The following is a 24,675-nucleotide window of genomic DNA, read 5'->3' on the forward strand; positions in this document are numbered from 1 at the left end:
GCTGCACCACCCCAGACCGTATTTTAACTCCTTTAAGTGAGGGCATGTGCAAATACCTTCTTTTTTTTATTCTTCTTTTTTTTTTTTAGATATGAGCACATTTTTGATTAACAGTGGTCTAGCAAACATAATATACGTATGACATGTTTCAACCATTAAACATCTCTGTAGTAGGCCATTGAAATGTTTTTTGAATATTTATAAAAAATATGATTAAAAATATAAAACATATTTATATCAAACTCAAGTATTAGCAGTACTAAAAATTATTACTCATTATTTTCCCTAATTAAATAGTAACAGATAAAGAAATGTTACAAAAAAATGAAAAAAATATACATATTATATATATATACATACACACACGTGTTCTGTTTATAATCATGTATATTACCATAATAATCCAGTTTTGTTATTAGCCTAATAAAAGCTGATTTATTTTACATTTACTTCCATATTATTGGACACTGTTTCATGGAATAATTGAATAATTGTTGACCGTGAACAGCGCATACAATTCCATTTATAATCAGATTACACTGAGACAAGGGTTGTTACCTTTTACATGTTTTCCATTTTAAGAACCTTTATGTTACATCATTTATTGTTTTATTGTTCTCATTTTTAAGGCTTTTTGGGAAAATGTGTCTGCTAAATAAATGTAAATAGCCTGCTATTGGGGCATGTTGTCACAAAAGGTCAATTTTGGTTTTTTCCTGCAAATTAAATGCAAATTAAATAAATAGCTGATTTACAGCAATGGTATGTGCCTATACAAAAAAAAAAAGACCAACAAAAACACACTTTCCCTGAGAAAGAAAAAAGTGACAACTAGCCCCAGACTCCTCTAAAGTATTTCCAGGATTAAGAAATATTGACAAAATAAAAATAAAAATCCATCTCAGTCCATCAGGAACTTTTTATTAGACACTGTGGGCAATGAATGTGTTGGGTAAAAAAAAAAAAAAAAAAAACCACACTTCACAAATTGCTCTTCCACTGCTTTTCATTTGGGCCTTCAGCTAGAAAAGAAAACCAGAAAGAATGTTAAGACAGACAATAACTGTATATTTAAAAAACAAATAAACAAACAAATGAGTGTTCATACACCATCACGTACACACACAGACATGCGCAAACACCTGTGTACACACACACACACACACACACACACACCAAGGCAGATCTTTCCTTCCTTGTGGAGTTTCTTTAAATGGTGCAACAAGTTAAACTCTGCTGCTCTGTGCAGGTGTTCAGGGGTCTCCTGGCATACAGACAATATAAAAAAAACACATGAAAATCATGTCATGTACACAGTATAGAAAACAAAAACATTTGCAATATTAGGATTTCATTACAATTTGTATTTATATGTATATAAGGGTGTAACTTTGGTTTGAGAAGTGGGGGGGGGGGACATGTCCCCCCTGTCCCCATAGGAAATTACACCCGTGTATGTATAACAAATAGAGAAAAGTTTAAATGAAAAATAAACTGAACTTTCAGAATGTCATCTTAGAATTTGGTTAGTCCCTTATTTGTACCGTCACACATATGCTTATATGATTATTACCTAGTAGTAAATAAAAAATTCTTAGTTTTTAGTTGTTAAAGGTTTCAGTGTCTCTGATTTTGGCCCCCACTTTACATCTGTCATTTCCTTTTCTCTCCTTGTGGACTGCAGGTTTGACACTGTCAAAATTGATTAAACATGTTTTTGGATTCAGTCTAATTAAAGTCATAATGAAACAGAAGTTCCGATAGTCTTTTGTTCCCTATTGTGACATATTTCCAAGTGAAAGCTTCTCAAACAAGAAAGAAAATGTAGGGCGGGACTGTTTGTGGTTTGCTAGTGCTGTGATGTCATGTGACAGCATGTTGTCATGTGAGTGACAGGTTAACCCGCCCTCACACCAGTAAACACATCATCAGAGAAGAGAAGACGTGTCACTGCAAGAGCGACAGGAAGTTATTTTGACTAAAGATTTTAAGGGGGTAATAATAAAAAAAAAATTGTAAAAAATGTGCATGGATAAATCATTTATAATAAACACTGCAATATTCCATAAAAAAATTGAAATTGTCCAGTTTGATTTCATGGTGACTTTAAAGAGTTAAGAATAAGATAATTCAGAAAGGAGTTGAACCTTGTACACCACTTTAACCAGTTCGCTGGAGGTGAACTGAGTTCCTCGATTCTCCTCCAAAACATTTAGGATCTGCTGCTCTCTTGCGTTCCGGTGAGTTATATACTCACAGATCTTAGAAGCTGCGTTGTGGACCACTGGCCCATGACCTGACACACCAAAATAACAGAAAACAAGCATTTCTTAGTGTCACCGAAAATGTTATGTAGAAAACACTTTGAAAAAAAAAAAAAAAAGACTGTAACCTCAACACGCACACAGACTTGGACTTACCTGGATATATGAGGTCGGCCTTCACGCTAAGGAGCTTCTGCAGTGACTTCATGTAATCATGGAGGTCCTCAAACACGGCCGTGCCCTCTCCTAAAATACAGTCACCTGAAAACACAGCCTGCTCCTCTTCCAGGAATAATGCCATGTGATCATCTGTGTGTCCAGGAGTAAACAGCACCCTACATGCAGCACAAACAATATAACAACAAACTTGTTCAAAAGAAACAACTAACTAATGTTTTTGCATTTAGAAACTTACACACTAATTTTCCCAATGCATTTATATAAAAACCCAGCATGCAAGTAAATAAATAAAAAATCATAAAAAATATATATATTCAAAACTAAAGCTTGGCCAATATACTTGTATTCAGCAAGGTCCTATTAAATTGATCAAAAATGACAGTAAATACATTTATAATGTTACAAAAGATTTCTATTTCAAATAAATGCTGTTATTTTAAACTTCCTCGGTTTACACATAAATAACACCATATCAACATATGATTTCTGAAGGATCAGGTGTCACTGAAGATTGGAGTAATGATGCTGAAAATTCAGTTGTGCATCACAGGAATAAATTACAGTTTAAAATAGAAAACCAAATGCAATAATATTTCACAGTAATAATGTTTTTACTGTATTTTTGATCAAACAAATATGGACTTTTGTAAGCTAAAGAGACTTCTTTAAAAAAAATAAAAAAATAATCAAAATACTACCGACCTCAAACTTTAGTGTATAAATATGAGCATGTAAACATGACCAAAGACTATAATGTAACGAATCTGTGTGTGAGTGTTTACCGTAATGTTGCCCCTTCAGTCTTTATCACATCACCATCACTGAGATATTCATATTTCTTCTTCTCGTCTCCAATCGCTTCTTCCTGTGGAGGACACCGAGGGAGTTTACTGACCCTCAGCTCTGCTTCTGCATAACACATGCAGCTATATTAGTGAGGATTTCTCATAAACCCAATTATACAAAGATAATGATATTTACATTTACATTATTAAAACATGATTTGGCTGAGAGCTTTTCAAATAGTGAGAGCTAGGCAAAAATGTCAAAACCTGTTCACCTTTGTGAAAGTGTGTGAGTATGTCCTGCACTCCTCCAGTGTGGTCATGATGCCAGTGTGTGACTATAATGTGCTGTATGGACGTCTCGTGCTGCTTCAGTGCCTCCCGCAGATTGACTATATACTCCGGTATCGCGCGCTCCCCTGCATCAATTAACACTCGCCTGACAGACACAGACAGATACACAGGGACATTTAATAAACATTCACATTCTTGTTACATTCAATAAATAGGTTGTACATGTCAAATACTTGTACCTTCTGCCCGTCCCGACCAGGTATGTGTTGGTGCCCTGCAGTGTCATGGGCCCCGGGTTACAGCCCAAAACACGCACCACTCTCGATGACAGCTGCTCGATACGAGGAATCACCGCAGACATTTTCTCCAGCACTCAGCACGAACTTTAAACGACCCCTGTAAACGCTCCTGCGACAGATCAGACTGACAGCACTTTAAACAGAAACTTCCTGTTCAAAAAAGTCACACTTTACAAAATAAAAGTATCTGAGGCGGCTCAAGGTATGAACGTTTCTTTTGATTTTATACAGAACATTTTATTTTGGGGGAAAAAAAATTCACCCATTTTTTGGGGAGCTTGGAGGTCCCTGACCCTGGCCTGATGATATATCCATCATAATATGTGTAAAATGTGCCCCCCACCCCTGAACCAGATATTGGTTTGTTGCCTTAGGCAACAATGTGCTGTAGGCTACTGAAACACCACACTGTAAAAAAAAATTATATCCCCAAGTCAAAAAATTTCTAGTTACTGATAACATCAAAATTTTTCAATTAGTCTGACGTATTATTTCTCATTGAGTCAATGTTAACAGACTATTGCAACAAGAATTGCACTTGGGCCAATTTAAAAATTTAGATGTGACCAGTCACTAGAAAATTTTGACTTGGAGAGGTTAGAATTTTTTTATAGCGCAAGGTTTTCTATATAGGTGGAATAAGGAAAACAATATATGCATTATAGAAATATATAAATCAGGAGTAAGGAAGCAAATATGATGCAATAGGCCTACATAAATCCAGTAAAAACTTCTGCAGTAATTTGCAGAAATTATTTTCAAACTTAGTTTTGTTCCTGTCATGAACACAAACACTGTCTGTGCCTTCCTACAAAAAGGCAGTATATAAGGTTAAAGTGTAATCTCCAGAGTTACTGGATTTTCTAAGAAATAGCACTTGCTAAAACTATAAATATCAAATGCTGCAACTAGCCTGAAACACCAGTTTACAGTTAAAAACAACTGTAAACGACAGTTGAGTCGTGAGAATAAATGTGCATAGGCATGTTTAAACACTCAGGACACTCAGGAAATTGTCCTTTACTTCACATATACATGAAACTTTATTATGGAGCTGCACAGGATCAAAACAGCTTTGGTTATTCAGTCGCAATACACACCGATAGTCTGTTAATGTTGAATTTAAAATGCACAGACTAAACTTTGTCATACAGATGAACTTGTTAGTAATGATCAATCTTATCAATGGGGTTTTTAACAACGATTACTCGTATAGTCAAAACAGACATGTTACAGAGAAACCGACCCATCACACAGAATATGTTTATAACTTTTTTTTTATCTTTAGGATCACAGCAGATAGCTCTGGAACAGCCTCCTATACGTTTACTTGTTTATGTATGAGCTGCTATTTGGGTGAGGCTACATTAATATCTGTATTAATAGATGACTTGCATATCCACATAGAGCGCCAGGATATGTAGAATCTAATTTCTTTTGATGCTTCTTATTAAAATGAGTGATTGTTTATTGCTCTTGTGGATGTTCACTGATCTGAACTCCTCCTTATGCTCATGAAACTTCTCAATAACAGCATGGAGATCAGACTGTAATTGGCCAGAATCAGACAATAACAACTCAGCGTTTATTTGTTTACATTTTCTATGCACAAGTTTGCTATAAGTTCATAAAGCACAACTGCACAAGTCTTGCATGCATTTCTACTTGCTATCCACACTTTTTGTGTGCACAGATTAAATTGAATACCGAATGAAAGTGGTAGTGCTTCTTAAGAGTTTTAGTCTTATAATAAAAGTTCAGGTCAAGTTGAACATCATGATTTAATGTTTTGATTTATGAATGATTTAAATGTTTCATTGGCTTGGAAAGGCAGAAATTGTCTCCTCATGTTCTTGTGTGGGTCTCTGATAATCAGAAAAAAAACTGTAGTTGTCACACATAACCTGTAGAACACAGTTCTAAATCTTAAATAACAAAACACATACAGATTAATTCAATAAATTCAGGTCCAATTAACTATACATTTAAAACCAATCAGGCCTTAGTTGAAATGTCTGTGCGATATGCAAACAGCAATGATGAGAGAGTAATTAAGAAAATGTTGAAGAAAAATAGAATGTGCTTTCATATTCACACAGAACTAAAACAGTACACAATTCCTAATTACTACTGAATATAGTCCAATCATTTTACAGACAAAATAGTTTCTTTAGAACATAGATCTTCTCAGACATGGGATCATTAGTTTATATACAACCAAGAGAGAGAAACAGAAAGGAAGTATCACTGTGGCAGGACTTTGAGCATAGCGTTCACTTCCTCGGCTACAGTCGTCAGTGCAAACTCAAACTGATCCTGAGGAGGACACAGAGTATGTTTCAGTATGAAAGATATTGTGTCTTTTTCAGTGTAAGAATGTCTTTATGTATGTACATACCTTGGTCTGAACCATGCCGGGTCTCTGGTCTCTCAGGTGTTCCAGCGTAGCAGCAATATCTATCTCTTTTGCACCTGTAAAGCACAGAATTGATATTTATATCAGTATTTACACTGACTGTCCACAATGTGCAAAGCATCACTTAACACCCACTGATATCTGATCCTCTGCTTTCTTTGTCTTTACCTTTGGCCATTTTATTCAACACCATGTCAATCAAAATGTACGTCCCAGTCCGTCCAGCTCCGTCACTGATGGATAAAAAAACCCAGAAACATAAAAAAAAATCAATAAAAAGCCAAAATACTGAAACACACCATGACATATTACAGGAACTTCTGAACAGGGAGTTTCTGTTAGCGCTGTCAGACTGATCTGTCGCAGAACTGTTTTCAGGTTTTATAGTGTCGACTATCTAAAAACAAGCTTTTAACCATTGGTCAAAATGTAACAACTTGTTCTGCCTCTCACACGACTTTGCTTTCCCACTGACGTCATCATGACAGCATGAGGATGGAAAACAGCCAAACGTGTTTTCTTCCAACCGTCTGTCTTTTGCTAGTTGCGGCCAGCACCAGAAATTAGTGTAGCAAACACAGAGATGGCGAGTAGGTGCGCTTTCAGCTGTCACCCTCTTTAAACCCTGTTTCCTAATCATTATTTAATATCATGCTTGCTTTTGTTCATTTAGTGAACAATTGTGTTGAATACATGTTTTATTTACTGTATTTTACCTCCTGCATTTAATATTGAAATATAGTTGACCACAGTGGCTGTTTTAAGGCTTTTCTGACTGAAAAAGGGCACGAATATCAATATATATATATCAGAATGCGCAATATTTGTGTGTGTGCGTGCGTGTGTGTGTGTGTGTGTGTGTGTGTGTGTGTGTGTGTGTGTGTGAACGTTTTTTTAACTTGCCTGCAGTGAACAATGACAGGACAGGACCTTCCACGGTAGCATTTGTTTACTTTCCTATTAGAAAGAAGACATACATACAATCATAAACACACAGACACACACACATACACACAGATATATGAAACTTGTAAAGAGATTTCAGATTCAGCTAAATTCTACAGAAGAGATGGAGTTCTAAATCCATTTCATATAATAAAAAATTTATAAATTAATTTAAAAAAATGAAATCTACACTACTGTTCAACAGTTTATGGTCGGTAAGATTTCTCGTATGCTTAAGAGTCTCTGATGCTCACCAAGGCTGCAAGTCAAAAGGCAATATTGTGAAATATTATTTCAATATATTACTGTAATGACAAAGCTGAATTTTTAGCATCATTACTCCAGTCTTCAGAGTCACATGATCCTTCAGAAATCGTTCTATTACACTATCAACATTATGCTGCTTAATATTTGTGTGTAAACCATGATTCATTGTGTCAGGATTCTTTGATGAATAGAAAGTAAAAAAAAAAAAAAAGCATTTATTTGAAATTGAAATCTTTTGTAACATTATAAATGTCTTTACAGTCACTTTTGCATCCTTGCTGAATAAAAGTGTTTCTTAAAAAAATCTTACTGACCCCAAACTTTTGAACAGTAGTGTATAAAAAATTTACGTTTTGACGTAAAGATTATTATAAAAGATTTGGGGATGAAATAAGATTTATTATGCAGGACAAATCACACACGTGTTTGTTTGAATCTGTCACGTTGAGGACTTTCCATTGTCTTCCATTGTTGTTATACTGTCCTAAGCTAACAATATTTTCTATCCCAACCCTAAACCTAACTGATACAAACCTGTCTGCATTCTTTTGTTTTCCATTTGAACATTATTTTATTAATTCATTAATTTGTATTAATAAATTCAATTTACTTATCTATTTTGCTCAGCACAATGTAGACAAAACCTGACCCACACAAACACACACACAGCCACATTAGCTTCCGCCATGTTACTGGTTTGGACTGGTTTAAACACTGCTGGTGGTTTTGTGCAGATCAGCAATAACAGGGGTGGGGCCAGGAGCAACCAAACAACAATTCTGACTGAAGAAAAATATAAGAAAGACAGAGAGAACAGAGGTACACAGAGAACTGTGGGAAGAGGCAAAGAAAAGGAGGAAATCATAGGTCAGAGCTTAGAGGTTAGCAGGCAGAAAGGTTGATCAAAGATTGAGGGAGGAGAGAGGTTGAGGGAGTGGGCTGGTATCCCAGGGTGCAGTTGGATGCAGAGTCGCAGTTGTCAATGATCACTTTTGTGACTATGCAACTGGAGCCAGTGAACTAGCTGCACGACCACAAAAATGACACTGGCAACCGCTCAGGAGCTGACACACACACACACACACACACACGCACACGCACACACACACACACACACACGCTCGCACAACACATGCGCACACTCTCGCACCTGCGGAAGTCGAGCAGGGTTTGGCTGATTTCGGGCGTTCGGTCGTTCAGCCAGGTGTGATAATGAAACTGTGTGACCGTACGAGTCTCATTAGTCTGCATGTTCTTCAAGTAAAAGCTCCGAACCAGGAAGTCCTCACACCACACATGCTCAGAAACTAGATTCACCTAAATCAACACACATATGAGAAAAAAACTAGTCACGTTATTATACCTAACAACACCACACACAGCAGTGCAAATATCACTAGATATAGAGGGATGATTAAAGAATATAGAAAACCAAACCAAAAATATAGTCACTGTTTTGTCTCATTATAGTGTTCTGCATTTGCACAAAATTGTAGCTATTATTACATGAGACCTTAAAGGGATGCTCAACTCAAAAATCTAAAATCTGAGATATTTGTCTGATATTTGATCTGATATTCATATTTCTCTAAATATCTTCTTTTATGTTCAACAGAATGAAGAAACTAAATTAAAATTCTCAATCTAAAAATTACACTTTCTATTTTAAATTCTTAACATTAAAACAATCTGAACATTTTGAAAGCAAGCAATATGAAGCCTTATGCCTCTACTAGAAACACACACAAGATGAGACACAATGTGAAAACTGCCTGTTTTTAAATGTACTGGCCTGTTTTTTTATAATAAATGTGCATATATGTCATATGATCACACGTTCATTTTACAATAGGCATTTACTCAACATAAATTGCTAAATTTAGTGTGCTAACCAGTGGCTTTGCATTTAAGAAAACAAAGATAAACATTTTAAAACAATTTTGTTTTATTCATAGCCTATAATTTCAACCGTCTCCCACTAGTATTTACTTACATTTTACTTACAATATATTCGTTATTTTTCTTCAATATATTTTGTACTTGTATATTAACTTGTTTCCGTCATATGCCATATTTATAATCATCCGCAAGGCAAAGAAAGTGAATACAAAAACATATGGACAGAAATAGCAAGAAAAAAAAAAGATCACTGGATTTGATCAATACCAGGTCCCAGATTTTGTTGTTGTCATTTTAGCAAGTTAGCACAAGGCATTTATACTGTGTATATTTAATCCACAATCCATTTCTGTTTATAGTGCCAGTATATTGAGATGAATTGAGGAATAAAATACATGTATAAATGTCCACTTTGCCCTGCTGATGGTCATATATATGGCGGATGTGCTGTAAAAGTCATGTGACTGAAAAAAAGGTAGTTGAAGCTAAATGGAAATGCTGTACTGTGTCAAATGCAGGGTGATTGAATGAAATCATATCAGTAGAGCAGAACAAATTTGTCTAAATATGACAGAAAACTGTCTAAGTGTAACTGGTCCCACTCGTACCGCTCTGAGCGGGACTCAAACCAGCGTCTCCAGCATGGAAGGCAGGCGCACTAACAAGGACACTAGCATCAGGACAAGACACTCTAGCATCAGTCGCTAGCGCGCCTTTTGAGGCCAGGGGAGTGAGGTTTACTGCACACCTCCATTGCATAAGCTGATTCTTTTGTTTATATATCCTACCACCAAAACAGCAGAACAAAAACCCACAAGCAGTCGCCCTTACACAAGTAGAGTCGTCCCTCTACTCTGCAAGGAGAATATTTGTGCGTACGCTACCTCATAAATGTGATAGAGGTTGGAGCCTTCATCGGGCCAGTAGTGGTAACACTGTTTCACACCGTTCTCAGTGAGAGGAGTCAACATGACAATCACCACACACCCGCTCTCCCAGACCATCTGCAAGAGAACACACACAATGTTACACACACACACTGCATGACCATCTGCAAGAGAACACACATTACACAAACATGTACTCTACACACTCTTCCTGACCATCTGTAACACACACACACACACAGGCTCTCCCAGACCTTGTGCTAGAGAACTCACATGACCACACTCTCTGACCATCTATGTCAGATTACAAACAAATAATGCAATTTACCTGCCAGAAGTCAGCCACGGTGGAGGGCAGCGGGCCCTGAGTGGCGATGTACGCGGGGTTACGGGGGTCATGATCCATCTGAGAGAGAGAAAACACACAATAAACCCTTCTGCATCACATGCAGTCTGGCTGTATATGGTTTAAATGATATATATGTAAATTATACTACGGAATGAGCAATCAAAACACAAAGAATGAATTGTGCCATTTATTTGCATGCACAGTCTACATCGTTATAGTACCCAGTTCACTTATGCAAATCAGCGAATGCAGCCCATAACATCTCTACTGCACACAATGTGCACGATGCAATTTCACATATTGCACATTAGTTCTGAGTGTTAGGCTGATTGCCCACTTTTCTGTTGATAATACTAATGCTGTGTCCAAAATCTCATACTGTAGTACGTACTACATTGGTTTAGAACTTACTTCTCAACCATTTAAAAAAAGTATGTAATCTATATAGTATGAATGTGGGTAGTATTAGTGAAATTCTACATCACCATGTTGTCATTGTCATGTGACCTACGGCATCAGTTGCGTTAACTGATGGCAAATAGTGCTGAGTAACCTATGGGTTAAGTGTCTTCCTTGAGGGCACAGTGGTAATAAAGCAGTTGTTTGCCTTAACTGGTCCACAGACAGTTAATCAATGCCTTCTGAAGTAATTTACGCTGAGTATTTTCTACATGTGCTGTCACCCTGGAGCCACCAGGGTTGAAGTTTCCTACACCTAGAGTTTTATCCAGTTTGTGATGTAATGTGTAGTTTGGGCTCACGATTGGGCTGGCATTGATGTATTCCGAGTTGCCTTGATTGTTCTCCAACTTCAGAGTTATTCTGCAATGATCATCTAAACAAAAAACACATTTTATTTTCCCATTTGAAAAGCTCAATTACAGTATGGGAATTCATTAACACATATGGTTACAGGACATAAATAAACAAATTTGTATGTTTGACTCACAGGCTATGACTGTGCTAGTGCGGTTTTTCTTGACGTTGCCGTCTCTGTGTCCGATGGTTGTGGCGTTGGGCTCGGCCTGGTACGCACAGAGAGCCTCCCACTCGGACTCCAAACGATTCTTGTTTTTCAGGTGGTCTTCCATATATGCCTACAAGTGTACATAGAAGAACATACAGGATGTTTTTGCATGTCTTTTGCTCTTATGAAATGGAAAATTACTGTACCGTTCACAAGTTTTGGGGTCTGTAAGTTTTTTTTTTTAACGTTTTTTTATAATTCATACTTTTATTAAAGGTGCATTAAATTGTTCAAAAGTGTGACAGTTAACAATGCTGCAAATTAATTATATTTTTATATATGCTGTTCTTTTGAACTTTCTATTCATCAAAGAACCCTGAAAAAAGTATCATGCTATCCACAAAAATATTAAGCAGCACGGCTTGTTTTTAACATTGATAATAATAAGAAATGTTTTTTGAGCATCAAATCAGCATATTATAATGACTTCTGAAGGATCATGTGACACTGAAGACTGGAGTAATGATGCTGAAAATTCAGATATTCAGATAATTATTAATAATATAATTAATATATTAAAATAGAAAACTAAAAAATGTTCACAATATTAATGTTTTTCTGTATTTTTGATCAAATAAATGCAGGTTTGGTGAGACTTATTTTTTTATAAATCTTTTTTATAAATTACAAAAATAAAATGTTATGAATTTTTTAATTAAATGTTAATTAAATTATCCCCCAAAAATGACTACGTTGTAATTAAATTTTTACGTTTAGATTTGCAAGTGAAGGTTTTAGCTTTTCCAATGGCGTTGAATAAATGCATCTGTGTTACATTTTTAAACCTTCCCAGTGTGTGTTTGTTTGCGTGTGTACCAGTATCATGTGACCAGTAGAGATGTCCATGTTGGAGTGGACGGGCTCTTCGCTCCAGGAGGAGGTGCTGGTGCGAGCAGAGGGACTCGGCATCGGGCCCTCACTCAGCTGAGAGGACACGCTATTTATTCGAGAAGAGTGAATAGGATCTGACTTCTCAACAGGAGGCTTCACTGCCATTCGCTGCCTGCACAGCTCCTAGAGAGAGATGGATATTTCATACATCAAAGAAAATCTCAAACGAACAGCTCTACAAACACACACACACACACACACACACACACACACACACACACACACGTTTGTACCTGGTAGGTAGCAGTGGAATCAGTGGTGGGCTCTGAGCCGAGGTTGGTGAGCTTCTCTTTGAGTTTGTGATGAGAGCGGTGACGCAGACAGTAAACCACGCTGGACGCCAGCAACACTCCAGCGATGCAGATGACGGAAATCACAGTCAGAATCAGAAACTTCAGAGACTCAGAGCGGCTGTACTTGGTGGGAATCTGATTCAGTTTACTCCTCTATAGAGAAAGAGAAAGACAAGGAATCTTTCACATTTTTTATTGCATTTATTTTCTAAAGAAAAGGGTGCTGTAGCTGCTGTCAGAGTCAAAATGTGTTATCTGTTTTGTTCTTTATTTATTCTTCAAACACTGGCAGAACCTTCTTGAGAATCTCTAGGCATTCTGAAGATGACTCAGATCCTGTTGTAAACATAGGCAGCTTAATTTTATATGTTTAAGTGCCTCAAAACCTTCTTATGATTTATTAGATAAACCATTGACAGTCTTCCAAGTTCTTGCAGGACTTATGGGGCTTCATTTTGCAAGTTCTTTAGAGAACTGGCATGTTTTAAAGTTCTCCATATACGGTTCTACCTGTGTGGGGATCTGAGGAACCCCAAATGGTGCCTCAATTTTTATTTTTACAGTGATTTGATTAACAACAGTTTTTATGCAGTATATGATACATTCAAATGTATTTAATTCTGTTTGAAGTGACAATGAGATGGAAAAAAACTAGAAATAATCTTACATCAGTGACTCCAGCCTCCACAATCTTGACATTCGCTTCTTTTTCCAGTTCATCCTTTCGATGGACTGATACAAGAGAAGAGTCAGAATCAGAGGAGATCAGAGTAGTCATAAGTCTGAACAGAGACATTCATGGAAGAGTTTCTTGTCTCTTGTATATCATGTATATCATGTTACTAAACTAACCTGCTACATTAGCCACATCTGTTGTAGTGATGTTCTGAGCGTTCGGACGGACCTGAAACGTCACAGCTGGACTAACAACACTATACAAATACACAAACACACAACAACTTATTTTGAGGAATCATGTTGGTGTCCAAAAACAAGAAATATACCCTCAGTTAGTGTTTTAACCATACAACTAATAAATACAATAAATGGCACATTGAAAACCAAACAGTCATCCATTAAATTATTCTTAGACCTGTCTGAACATTAAAGTCACGACTGATATACATCCAAGTGAAATAGATAATGCATAAAAAGAAAAAGACAAAAATGTAGTGCGGGGACTTGGTTCTATCCATTGGTCGTTGATTGGATGGGGCAGATCTGAGTGGGCGGGTTTTAAGCGAACTAAATAATTGGAGAAGTCCGGCATACCGTTCAATTCATATTTTAATGAAAAAATTACGCAGTAAAAATGTTTAAAAAAAATAAAACATGAATCGTTCGCAATAAGATCAATATATATATACGTAAAAATAGATATACTTTACTTTCTAAGCTTGCAATATATTTTAAACCCATTGTGGCTTTCCTTTTTGCAAGTTATCCTAATTTGAGAAATAGTTAACATACATGCATTGGAGACAACACAAGATGCAAACACACACTATCACGACTCACTTGAGCTCTGAGAAATCCGTCATTTGAATCTTTGCTTTACGAGCCACCAACTCCATCAGGAACAATCCCTTATCTGTGGGAAGATCCCTGATCCAGAGAGAAAGAGAAACTTGATTCTGATCATAATACAATCACATTATTGTGAAGGGTTATGTCTTGTTGGGTTTGAGTTTGACATTAAGGGGCCGTTTACACGACACCGTTTACAACTAAAAACGGGAAAACTTTTAAAGTGTTTTGGATGTTAATTTACACGACAATGAAAACGGTTTTCGATAACCGTTATCATCTCTGTGTAATAAAATAATAATGTTATTTGAGCGTCAAATTAGAATATTAGAATGATTTCTGCAGGATCTTGTGACACTGAAGACTGGAGTAATGATGCTGAAAATTCAGCTTTGTCATCACATGAATAAATTACCTTTTAAACAGAAAACAGTTATTTAGAATTTTAACAATATTTCACAGTATTACAGTTCATGCTGTATTATTGATCAAATAAATCTGTCAATAATGTGTGGAGAACAGGCCAATAAAAGACTGAATTTAATTGAGAGAGAAAGAAAGAGAGGGTCTTACTCTGTGTCAATAATAATGTATCCGTAGATGTCATTTTTAGCGTTGCTCTGAACATCCAACTGAAGATCCTGTGTTTTCATGTTCTTGCGGTGTGGTGCAGGGTTTTCCTTCAGGCCAGAGGAGGGCGCTATAGCTGCTGCCTGCACCCAGCCCTCTACCTCCTCCACTCTCTCAATGGCCTTTTTCTGCATCCCCACCTCCCGGTGTGTTGTTCTGCTACGAACCTTCTCCACAGATACGCCCGGTCCCTTATCGACAGACTCTGGATCTGAGCTGGAGCTTTTATCCAGGTACTCCAGCAGCTTTCCCAAAAAGCCCACTTCCGGCTAAAACCGTAAATAAACACAAGCAGAATGTAAATCCATACTTGAAGGAAAATTCCATGCACAATATTTGTTTTATATTTATATAATTTTTATTTTAGTGAAATCATGTAATTCAACAATCCGTCACTCCCCTGCAGGGAAATCCGAAAATCTGGTACACTGATTTTTGAAACTAGATTTTGAAAGATACATTTTACTGATGGCAATATTCTCTGTTAAGCTGCTTTGTAAACATTGTTATGCATATTATTTAAGTGAAATGCAAACATTTTTTTTAAACTGAACACATTTTATGTAGGTTTACAGTTTTGACATTAAGGGCGCATGCAGGTCTTGACAACAACCAATTTCGATTTGTTGACTATATTAGATTTTTATTTTTTATGACAAGCTTACATCTTCTTTAAAAAGTAAACAGGCCGAAAAGGAAGTAAAAATGGCTTTTGCTTTCTGCACCATCTTTAAAGGTCAGCAAAACATTGGGTTGAGCCTTCGTCCTTCATTATGCCATTGAAAAGAGTCATGTGATCATGGTGGCGAGTCGATTTTTCAGTGTCGTACGAATCGCATTGACAGGGGAATATCCGATCTGTCCGCTTACATGGCAGACGCAAATGCATGAATTCGATTCATATCAGATTTATATCCACATATGAATGAGGCCCGAAACCGATCTGAGAATCTTCGGAGAATACCGAAATCCATGTGCTTTTTCCCTGCTTACACGTTCGTGGGACCTATCCGAGCTCGGAATTGGGTCACTTGAACAATGTAATGTAAATGTGACCTAAGAGTGGACAGAAAACGTCTGCTTTGTGTTCTTGCGTGAAGTATGTTTCTGACCTTCAACCAACACTAGTACTACCTTGTTGTCCATGGTTCTCTTCTCCTCCCCTACTGTCTGTCCCTCTGAAAGAGAAACATCAGGATTGTTATAAATGTTTGTCTCCGTACGGTATGAGTGATGAAAGACTTGGTTTTGCTTCAGATGATGTTACCTGTCACAGGCATGATGGTTTGGACTGTCTTTTGAGTGACAGATGAACGTTCCTCATCCACCTCCGTCTGCTTCCGAGCACTGTCTTTAGGGGTCTGTTCCATTGCATCACTCTCAGGATGCTGGTCCTCATACTGCATGTCTTCTGCCTCGTCCTCAGGACGCCACTGTGTCTCCAGGTCTCTGGGCGTCTCTCCCTGACCGGCCTGCTGTTCCACCACCTGCAGAGCGTCTGCGATAAGAACAGCAAGCTTATCCAGATCTGTTGTCTTTAGACTCTTCACATCCACACTGTGTCTTCCCACATTCCGCAGAACTTTCCAGATGAAGGATTCTGTGAGAAAGTTTTTTAACATAATTTTTAAGGCAAATTTGCAGTGAATAACGACTTAACCCTCTACTGCATAGAAATATTAAGGAAATGTTAAATGTCTTGGATAAAACGGACCTCATTACTAAAATCAAGAAACTGTATAAAAATAATATAGGTAAAAAAATATATATTTTTAATATATATACAGTATATATTCGGAGTTCTTTAAAAGCGGAATGGTTGAAAAACAAATCACAGATGCTGCAACACACAGACACAGTGGCGTCCAATCATAATAAAGGACCGGGATTATCCGTTTTATAATAAAAGATTTTCAAATGACTTGGAAAAATCATGAAATAGAAGGTTAAGGGTTCACTTTTTGTTCTACTAGTAAAATTGCCAGAAAAAAACGTAAAAAAATACTTATTACTTATAGCTCTCTCTTCACATTAAACTGGGCTTGACTAAGCTTGACAGACTCGGGTTACTGGCTAATGTTGAAAAGAGAAGCTTTGATATTCTGCTAAACATCTCGTTTTGCGTTTCACAGAAAGTCGTACAGCTTTCAGATGACATTAGTAAATGGAGGAGAGGAGAGGAGAGGAGAGGAGAGGAGAGGAGAGGAGAGGAGAAGAGAAGAGAAGAGAAGAGAAGAGAAGAGAAGAGAAGAGAAGAGAAGAGAAGAGAAGAGATGAGAAGAGAAGAGAAGAGAAGAGAAGAGAAGAGAAGAGAAGAGAAGAGAAGAGAAGAGAAGAGAAGAGAAGAGAAGAGAAGAGAAGAGAAGAGAAGAGAAGAGAAGAGAAGAGAAGAGAAGAGATGAGATGAGATGAGATGAGATGAGATGAGATGAGATGAGATGAGATGAGATGAGATGAGATGAGATGAGATTATACCATCCACGGGTGTAAGAGAGTCTTTTAAGAAGAGCCGGTCCGCTCTGGATCTTTCCCCCAGAGGCGGTTTGTTCTTGGAAAGATAGTTCTGAAGTGCGGCCCTGAGCAGGTCTAACCCCTCTCCCTGCTGTGGAGCGTGTGCCGCATCACTCTGGTATCGGCTGAGGTCGGGGTAAGACTGTGATTGATAGGGCATCTCTGGAATGAACTCAGGAGGGGAGGAGTCAGCGACAGGGCGTGGTTCTCCAGGGCGATAATACTGAAGCTCCGCCCCCTACACAGGATAAACATTTAAAACAGCTTAAAAACTAATAGACTGGTAAATCACACTTGCTGATGTTTATGAATATACCAAATTGTAAATGTTCCTATTCAGCCTGCCATGTTAATAATTTTGCACATTATTGGGCCTATTCATATTAATTTCATGTTTGATCTCAAAGATTTTTGTTCACTTTTATATTTAAAAATGTTCTATGTCCAATGTTAATATCAATCCTGAGGCAGAGCCAAGGCCCTCGGACACACACACACACACACACACACACACACACACACACACACACACACACACACACACACACACACACACACACACACACACACACACACACACACACACACACACACACACACACACACACACACACACACACACACACACACACACACACACACACCTGACTCACCTTGTGTGATGTTTTTGGTAGCAGTCCCAGGTGCTGCAGGTATTTCAGAGTCTTCCTAACCTCAGCCTCTGGTGATTTCATTCTCCTGTCTCCAACAGCAGTTCCATAACCATGCAGCCTGTCAGAATATCAAGATATGAAGATATGAATCATGGCCATGAGTAATTATCAAAGGTAATTACATTTTGCATTCTCTTTATTTCTCATAATGTACATAGCAATAGGGAAGAAAAGATTATCGCAATTTTCATTTCATGACAACTTTTAAAAAAGATCCTATTTGTGATTTTTCTTTCCTCTGGCTATAAGTGAACAAACTAACTGGCAAATGTTAGTGTTTTACCTGGGCTCTGGTAATGGAAGGGAAACTTTGCGTAGTTTGGAGAACTCGTTCGTTAAAACCTGCTGAGTGACGTCATCTTCCCAAGACAGCCCTGCAGGAACAGAATCAAAGCAGGAGATATTGACATGTGAAATGAACTCTGGGTAAAACTCCACACGCACATCTTACATCAACCGTCACACACACTGAGCCTCTGATTGGATCCTCGAATGCTGAGGAGCTCTAGGAGGAGCCTTTATAACCATGGCGACAGTGATGTGTGCAGTTGCTATGGTGACATTATTGCACTTACCTCTGTGTGCCAGTCTCTGAAGGAGTATGCGGAATCTCTGTACCGTTGCTGGCGTGACGTCGTATGTGTAGACTTCTGTTAATGGAGCAGCCTCGCAGCGGCCTAACATGCCATCTACAGAGAAAATCAAATCAACAACCTCTTCAGACTGACAATTATGTGCACACTTCATGGTGCGTATGTGTGTATTTTTAGATCCATTAAGAGTCTCCGCTTATTAGAGACAGTAGCTAGGGGCGACTGAGACAGGACCAGCTGGAGTCCCCGACACCTGCCTGATAGTAGGCTCACACCATGAGAGATTACATTTGCATTTCTATTTTACACCCACAAGGGAGAAAAAAAAGCATTTCTCTGTGCTGTCAATTTGTCATTCATTACATACGCACAGAGGTTAGCCAATCATAACTGAGGTCATTTCTATATGTAAATGACCTTAGTTTTGGTTGGCTAACCACTGTGAGTATGTAATGAGTTTAAAAAAAAACACACACAAATACGAGTAAGAAAGTAGGTTAAGTCTGATTGGCTGATACTGCCTGAACATGTGATGTGTAAAATTTCATTCATATTTGTGATGAGCAGGACGAGGTCGAGGGTCGTACGAGACCGGTGCGTCGCGCAGGTGTCGCTCATTATTAATCACGCCACCGACCTCGCGCCGTCCTCCCACGGCCCTCAACCTCGTCACAATATCACCCTCTCATTGACTGCAACTGAGTGTGGGAACATATTGTGCCAACAAAAAACTATTAACTTTCAACCCATGTGGAGGTGAATTCGGAATGGTTGCTAAGCAACACAAAAACTATATTTAAAACAGCATGTGTGTGTTTGTTAGGGTGAGAGTCAAACCCAAAGAGTTAAAATGCATTGTATTCAAAATGATGATAGACGGCATTAATCAAACGGCATGAGATTCACAGAGACTGCAGGTATCGGATGTGTGTGACTGACTCACCATTAAGACATACTTCATAGTTCAGACACAGACCATCCTCAAACAGGCAGCCTGACAGAAAGAGAGAAAGAGAATGTTTAGAATTAGAAATAAAGGGCAGTTCACACCAAGGACGATAATTACAATGATAACAATCAGTTTTAACATTCATTCTTATTCTATGAGAATAACAAAGTCCAGACCACAGCTATAACGATAGAAACAATACTGTTGGAATAACATTTAAAAAAAAAAAAACACTGACAGCCAATCAGAATCCGCCCGACTTTAAAGAGTTTGAGCATTTAAATCTAGTGTTGGTGTGGACGACAATATTGATATGCTTATAGATATCTTTATAGATGTCATTGTTGATGTGGATTAGCCTTAAAAAATGATTCAGTTTTACTTTTAAATTTTTGGGGGATTGACACTCAGATCAAAATATCCCTATTAGCTGACAAATAATAGGTGTCCTGAAATAACACTCCTCTGGAGATCTCAACAATGTCTGAAACTGCTCCAATAAAATCTGAAATCAAAAGAAGGAGAGCTCAATATGAACTCAAACATCTTTCAGATTCTATGTATCTGAACTATGCTGCCCACATTAATTTCATAGATCTCACCTATTACTGTATTTCAACTATTTTAGCAGAAACATTCGAGACAACGTTTAAAGTGTGAAGAAATACAACTGAGAACTACACTAACCCTCTTGAGCTATAAAAGAGCACATCTGAGCAATAAAACTTTCCTCTGGTTTGCTCGGTCTCAGTAATACAATGGTATCCTTGTATGGTCTAAGAATAGGGGATGTGTTTAATTCAGGGTTTAGAATAGGGGCGTGGCTAATTCAGGGTTTAGAATAGGGGCGTGGCCAATTCAGGGTTTAGAATGGGGGCGTGGCTAATTCAGGGTTTAGAATAGGGGCGTGGCTAATTCAGGGTTTAGAATAGGGGCGTGGCTAATTTAGTGGGTAAGCTTGACAAAATAATGGCTAACATCCTTTTTAATTGCTCCAGTGCTTGCATTAAACTCCTCCAAATCCCGATTTGTTGTCACTATTTTCTTAATCAAACCAGCTGAGACAGATCTCAATCTCATCTCACCTGCATACGGATCAAAAACTGACCAGCCAAAAACATCACAAAAGCGTGTTGCTGTTATGAGGTATTATGGGACTTACTGCAGTGTGTTTGACATTCACACACACATCATAGTAAATTATTCTCACACAAACCCCCACACACCAAGTGTCTCAGCAGAAAATAGCAAATTATCAGCCTCAGAAAATCTGTGTGTGGGGTTTAGCAGTATGTGTCCTCATTTACTCATGTATGATTAACAAACCGTGAATGGCTTCATCTAATTCTTCTTCACATCATCTCAGCGTTAAGACTGTCCTGATAAACGCAGTAAAATTCGAGTACGAATCGATTACAATTGGCCCGTTTCAAACAATCGGCCAAATACAGTGTGTAATTCACATGTTTTGTGATCAAGAAATTACAGTCACTGTAGAATTTCAATTGCAAAGCAGTGGTCAGATTTTGTTGATAGATTGATAGGATCTTCTGAATTAAATATAGATCGGCCAATATAATGATTGGATTCTAATATTGTGTTTCAAAGAGTAACAACCGTTGCCAGGCCATTAGCGTTCTTTGTAGGTCATCCACATATATATATAATGCATGTTTCCCTTGTTATATCTCTATTAAACCCTCTCAGTTACTATGGAGAGCAGTTTGCACGCTCATTTTCGGGGGAGGCGTTGTGACGACGCAGTCACAGATCATGAGAATGACGGTGGACAGACTGTCTCCTCACTGACATCCTCTCAAATTATTCCACAGACACTCATCTTCTCAAATTATGAGCCAAAGAGTCCTGTGTGACCATGATGTCAGCTTCTGCATGAGGCAATGTCTGAGATTTGACTGCAGATGCTGTTTAGTGTTTAGTAGTGTCCATAGCTTTATGGCAGATGTGTTCCCATAATTAACAGTGAATGGATGGACAGATAATAAAATCGCTTAACACTGAAACGGCATTCATTATGAATTGTAACTTCCTGTAATAACTCACTAACTTCCTTTTTTATTGATAATTATTTCCAAAAGGTTAAAGTGCTTAATTTCATTTCACAATATAAACCTGCACCCTATTATTATAAAACTGCTGCCAAAACTTTTGTTTAAATCAAAGCTTTATTCTTAATCCACCACAGACAAGGAAATAAAATTGATCAAATTAAAACTAAAATATAATAAAAATGGCATAAAGCATATAATGTCATTTAGAATGCTGGCATAAACAAACAAACAAACAACAAAAATATGGATTAAACTGGAATTTTACTATTACATTTACCTGTTAAAGCAGATTTGTCTAATGATTTTGTATGTAGATAATCAGGTATTAAATTTGCCCATTTAGTTTTATATAATCAATTACGTCATTTTTATCTGTAACCACAATATCACTAAATTTTACCAGCATTGAAAACATTATTTCAAATGCTTCTGCATTAACTGTCTGTCTTTGAGCTGACAAACCTGTGTATATCCACTGTAAAATAAGTATAAATTAAGATATTAAAGCATTTAATCTCAAAATCAAGGTTTCCTAATTTTTTGTTCACTATTTGTAGTCATCTCACATCAGACTTAAAACAAACAGTTCTGCAAGGATATATTTCACTTCATGAAAGACGTTGAGGCAGATGCCTTAATATGTAAATGTTTTTAGATCGTAAAAATTATTTAAAATGATTTTATGAAGTGTTAGTTTTCTGTGTTATTTGTCTGTACCTATGTGTTTGTATTATTTTTTTATATGCTGCAGTGCTGCCTGTCTTGGCCAGGTAACCCTTGCAAAAGAGGTTCTTAATCTCAATGGGATTCTCCTGGTTAAATAAAGGTAAAAAAAAAAAAAAAAAAAAATAGTTTGAAAAGGAACTCCCCTGATCTCCTTCTGTTTTACAGTTTGAGCCCTAACCTTTTGACTGACTATAGTGGGCTATTATAATAGGCTATAATAGACGTATATCTTATATCCATATCTATCTATCTATCTATCTATCTATCTAGGTCTATATATATATATATATATATATATATATGAAGAGTTCAGATGCAAAAGCCTCTAAATGCCATTTGAAATTTTCTTATAGAATGATCATTTTTATCAAGCTTGTACATTTAAGTTCAGTAATTTCACTTAAATGATAATTAATAGATAATCTTCATTGCCATTTAAGTGAAAGTATTGATTTTAAGTATACGAGCTTGATAAAAATTATCATTCTATAAGAAAATTTCAAATGGCATTTAGAGGCTTTTGCATCTGAACTCTTCATATATATATATATATATATATATATATATATATATACATACAGTAGGCTACATGTGTGTGTGTGTGTGTGTGTGTGTGTGTGTGTGTGTGTGTGTGTGTGTGTGTGTCAGTTTATAATGCAATGAAATCCAAAGTGTGTATATGTGTGTGGTTGTCTTTTACTCATTCATGCGGTCTAGAGCGATCAAGTCAATATGAAATCAACACGCTGCTATCTGTTGCCATGGTTACAGTTGCTAATGACTGACAGGATGACCTTTTTCTGGGCTGGGTTTATGAATCACACAGACAGACCCCGTATAAACTCTATTATAGTTGCTTATGCTGTATTCTGTGATGCTTCATTTCCTGTGCTGCTGCAGACAGAGGCCCTACTGAACACACAAACCATTCGCTGATGTTCAGACTGATCAGATGATTAAATGATATACATAATATGCATTCGCCAAGAAAAGTGAAAAACACAGGCCGTGTGTATATCGCCTCTCCAGCTCCAGACCCAGTTATGTAATGAGCGAAAGACCAGTGTAGAAAGTGCTACAGCTTCTCCGCTTCACATTACGGGACATGAAATCATTGTATGTGGAGAATTAAGCTATTTTAGAGACTAGAGGAAATAGACTATCAGTCTGTGCTGTATTTTTTGCAGAATGAAGCTTGATATTCCCTCCACGTCGATTTCTTTATTGGTTCAGTATTGGAAGATGCAAGCATCTGCGCATCCACCCGCCAGATAAACTCTTTTCCTGCCTAGAAAACACTCATGTGAAATGTATAAACCAGCGGAAAATACTCTGATACAGGGACAATTATTGATATGGCGCGCGCTTCATCTCGCCCTTTCCCTACGGAAACGCACGCGCGCGCACACACACACACACACACTATTATTAAACACTCACCGAATTTTCGATCTGCCGCGGAGGCGAGACTGGCCCGAAACGCAAGGATGGCGAGAAACAGGTGAAACGATTCCATCCTTCCGATCACGCGTCCATGTCACCTGCGCGTTATTAATCCATTTCCAGCAGTGTTTCCTTGTTTCCGCGAGGTCTGATGTGATGGGGAATGGATGGAGACGGTGTGGAAATAGAGGGATTAATGGGAGAGAGCGAAAAAAGAGAGGAAGAGACGTCAATCGTACGCAAAACCTGCTCACCGCAGTCCGCGCGCCGCTAGAATCAGCACTGAACAGCAACCCGCCACTGACGTCACGGACACACGCGCACACGAATACACTAGTGGTGGGGTCTCGATAACATACATGCAAAATCAATACGTGAAATAAACTACAATTTAAAAATTTATAAAATATTTAACAATTGGATTCTGTTACAGATAGTTACCATTTTTTGTACTAAAACAACCAAAACTGCAATAAAAAATTAATAAAAAAAGTAAGTGACAAAAACACACATGAAAATGACTAAAACCAAATAAAAATTAAAACTAATTATTATTTTTTACAAATAAAATTATCCTTTTTTTTAAAATATAATTTTAATATTTAAGATATTTTATATTAAGATATTTCTGATTTAAAATCTCATGTTCCAAGTGATATCTGACTGCATTTGTGTTTAAAATATGACATGCTGTAGATGACAAACCACCATCAGG

General features: G+C 37.4%; 2 protein-coding genes across 4 annotated transcripts; both read right to left on the reverse strand.

Annotated features, from left to right (window-relative positions):
- Positions 1-899: 899 nt before the first annotated feature.
- On the reverse strand, positions 900-3,987 carry lactb2 (lactamase, beta 2). Of its 2 annotated transcripts, none has more exons than XM_082173675.1 (7): positions 3,763-3,987; positions 3,505-3,668; positions 3,227-3,347; positions 2,421-2,599; positions 2,148-2,296; positions 1,177-1,264; positions 900-1,022 (listed from the first exon to the last, which is right to left on the reverse strand). In XM_082173675.1, the coding sequence occupies exons 1-7, from the start codon at positions 3,882-3,884 to the stop codon at positions 982-984; spliced, it is 864 nt and encodes a 287-aa protein (XP_082029801.1). In that variant the 5' UTR covers positions 3,885-3,987; the 3' UTR covers positions 900-981. The 2 variants fall into 2 exon arrangements, with proteins under 2 accessions (XP_082029801.1, XP_082029800.1); XM_082173674.1 differs by having other exon boundaries at positions 3,227-3,353; positions 3,763-3,984.
- A 1,160-nt stretch (positions 3,988-5,147) lies between these two features.
- Positions 5,148-24,470, reverse strand: slco5a1b (solute carrier organic anion transporter family member 5A1b). 2 transcript variants are annotated; one of them, XM_082173492.1, is made up of 23 exons: positions 23,958-24,470; positions 19,714-19,764; positions 18,753-18,866; positions 18,461-18,551; positions 18,118-18,235; positions 17,429-17,702; positions 16,221-16,553; positions 16,088-16,131; positions 14,897-15,222; positions 14,315-14,401; positions 13,649-13,728; positions 13,464-13,528; positions 12,737-12,949; positions 12,429-12,626; positions 11,535-11,682; positions 11,347-11,420; positions 10,565-10,642; positions 10,234-10,353; positions 8,601-8,767; positions 7,142-7,195; positions 6,407-6,471; positions 6,221-6,294; positions 5,148-6,138 (listed from the first exon to the last, which is right to left on the reverse strand). In XM_082173492.1, exons 1-23 carry the CDS (start codon positions 24,031-24,033, stop codon positions 6,067-6,069), a joined length of 2,922 nt encoding a protein of 973 aa, XP_082029618.1. In that variant the 5' UTR covers positions 24,034-24,470; the 3' UTR covers positions 5,148-6,066. The 2 variants fall into 2 exon arrangements, with proteins under 2 accessions (XP_082029618.1, XP_082029619.1); XM_082173493.1 differs by having other exon boundaries at positions 16,221-16,451; positions 23,958-24,467.
- Between the last annotated feature and the right edge of the window lie 205 nt (positions 24,471-24,675).

This window comes from Leuciscus leuciscus (assembly GCF_965113295.1).
Source record: "Leuciscus leuciscus genome assembly, chromosome: 6".
NCBI lineage: Eukaryota > Metazoa > Chordata > Actinopteri > Cypriniformes > Leuciscidae > Leuciscus > Leuciscus leuciscus.

Excerpts from the sequence above, each read along its gene's own strand:
- lactb2 (XM_082173674.1), bottom strand. The coding sequence starts at position 3,884 with ATGTCTGCGGTGATTCCTCGTATCGAGCAGCTGTCATCGAGAGTGGTG. Across the intron at positions 3,669-3,762 it reads CTGGTCGGGACGGGCAGAAG|GCGAGTGTTAATTGATGCAG; the intron begins GTACAAGTATTT and ends TGTGTCTGTCAG. Across the intron at positions 2,297-2,420 it reads GGCCGACCTCATATATCCAG|GTCATGGGCCAGTGGTCCAC; the intron begins GTAAGTCCAAGT and ends TTGGTGTGTCAG.
- slco5a1b (XM_082173492.1), bottom strand. The coding sequence starts at position 24,033 with ATGGAATCGTTTCACCTGTTTCTCGCCATCCTTGCGTTTCGGGCCAGT. Across the intron at positions 18,552-18,752 it reads TCAGAGACTGGCACACAGAG|GGCTGTCTTGGGAAGATGAC; the intron begins GTAAGTGCAATA and ends CTGTTCCTGCAG. Across the intron at positions 11,421-11,534 it reads CACTAGCACAGTCATAGCCT|ATGATCATTGCAGAATAACT; the intron begins GTGAGTCAAACA and ends TTTTTTGTTTAG.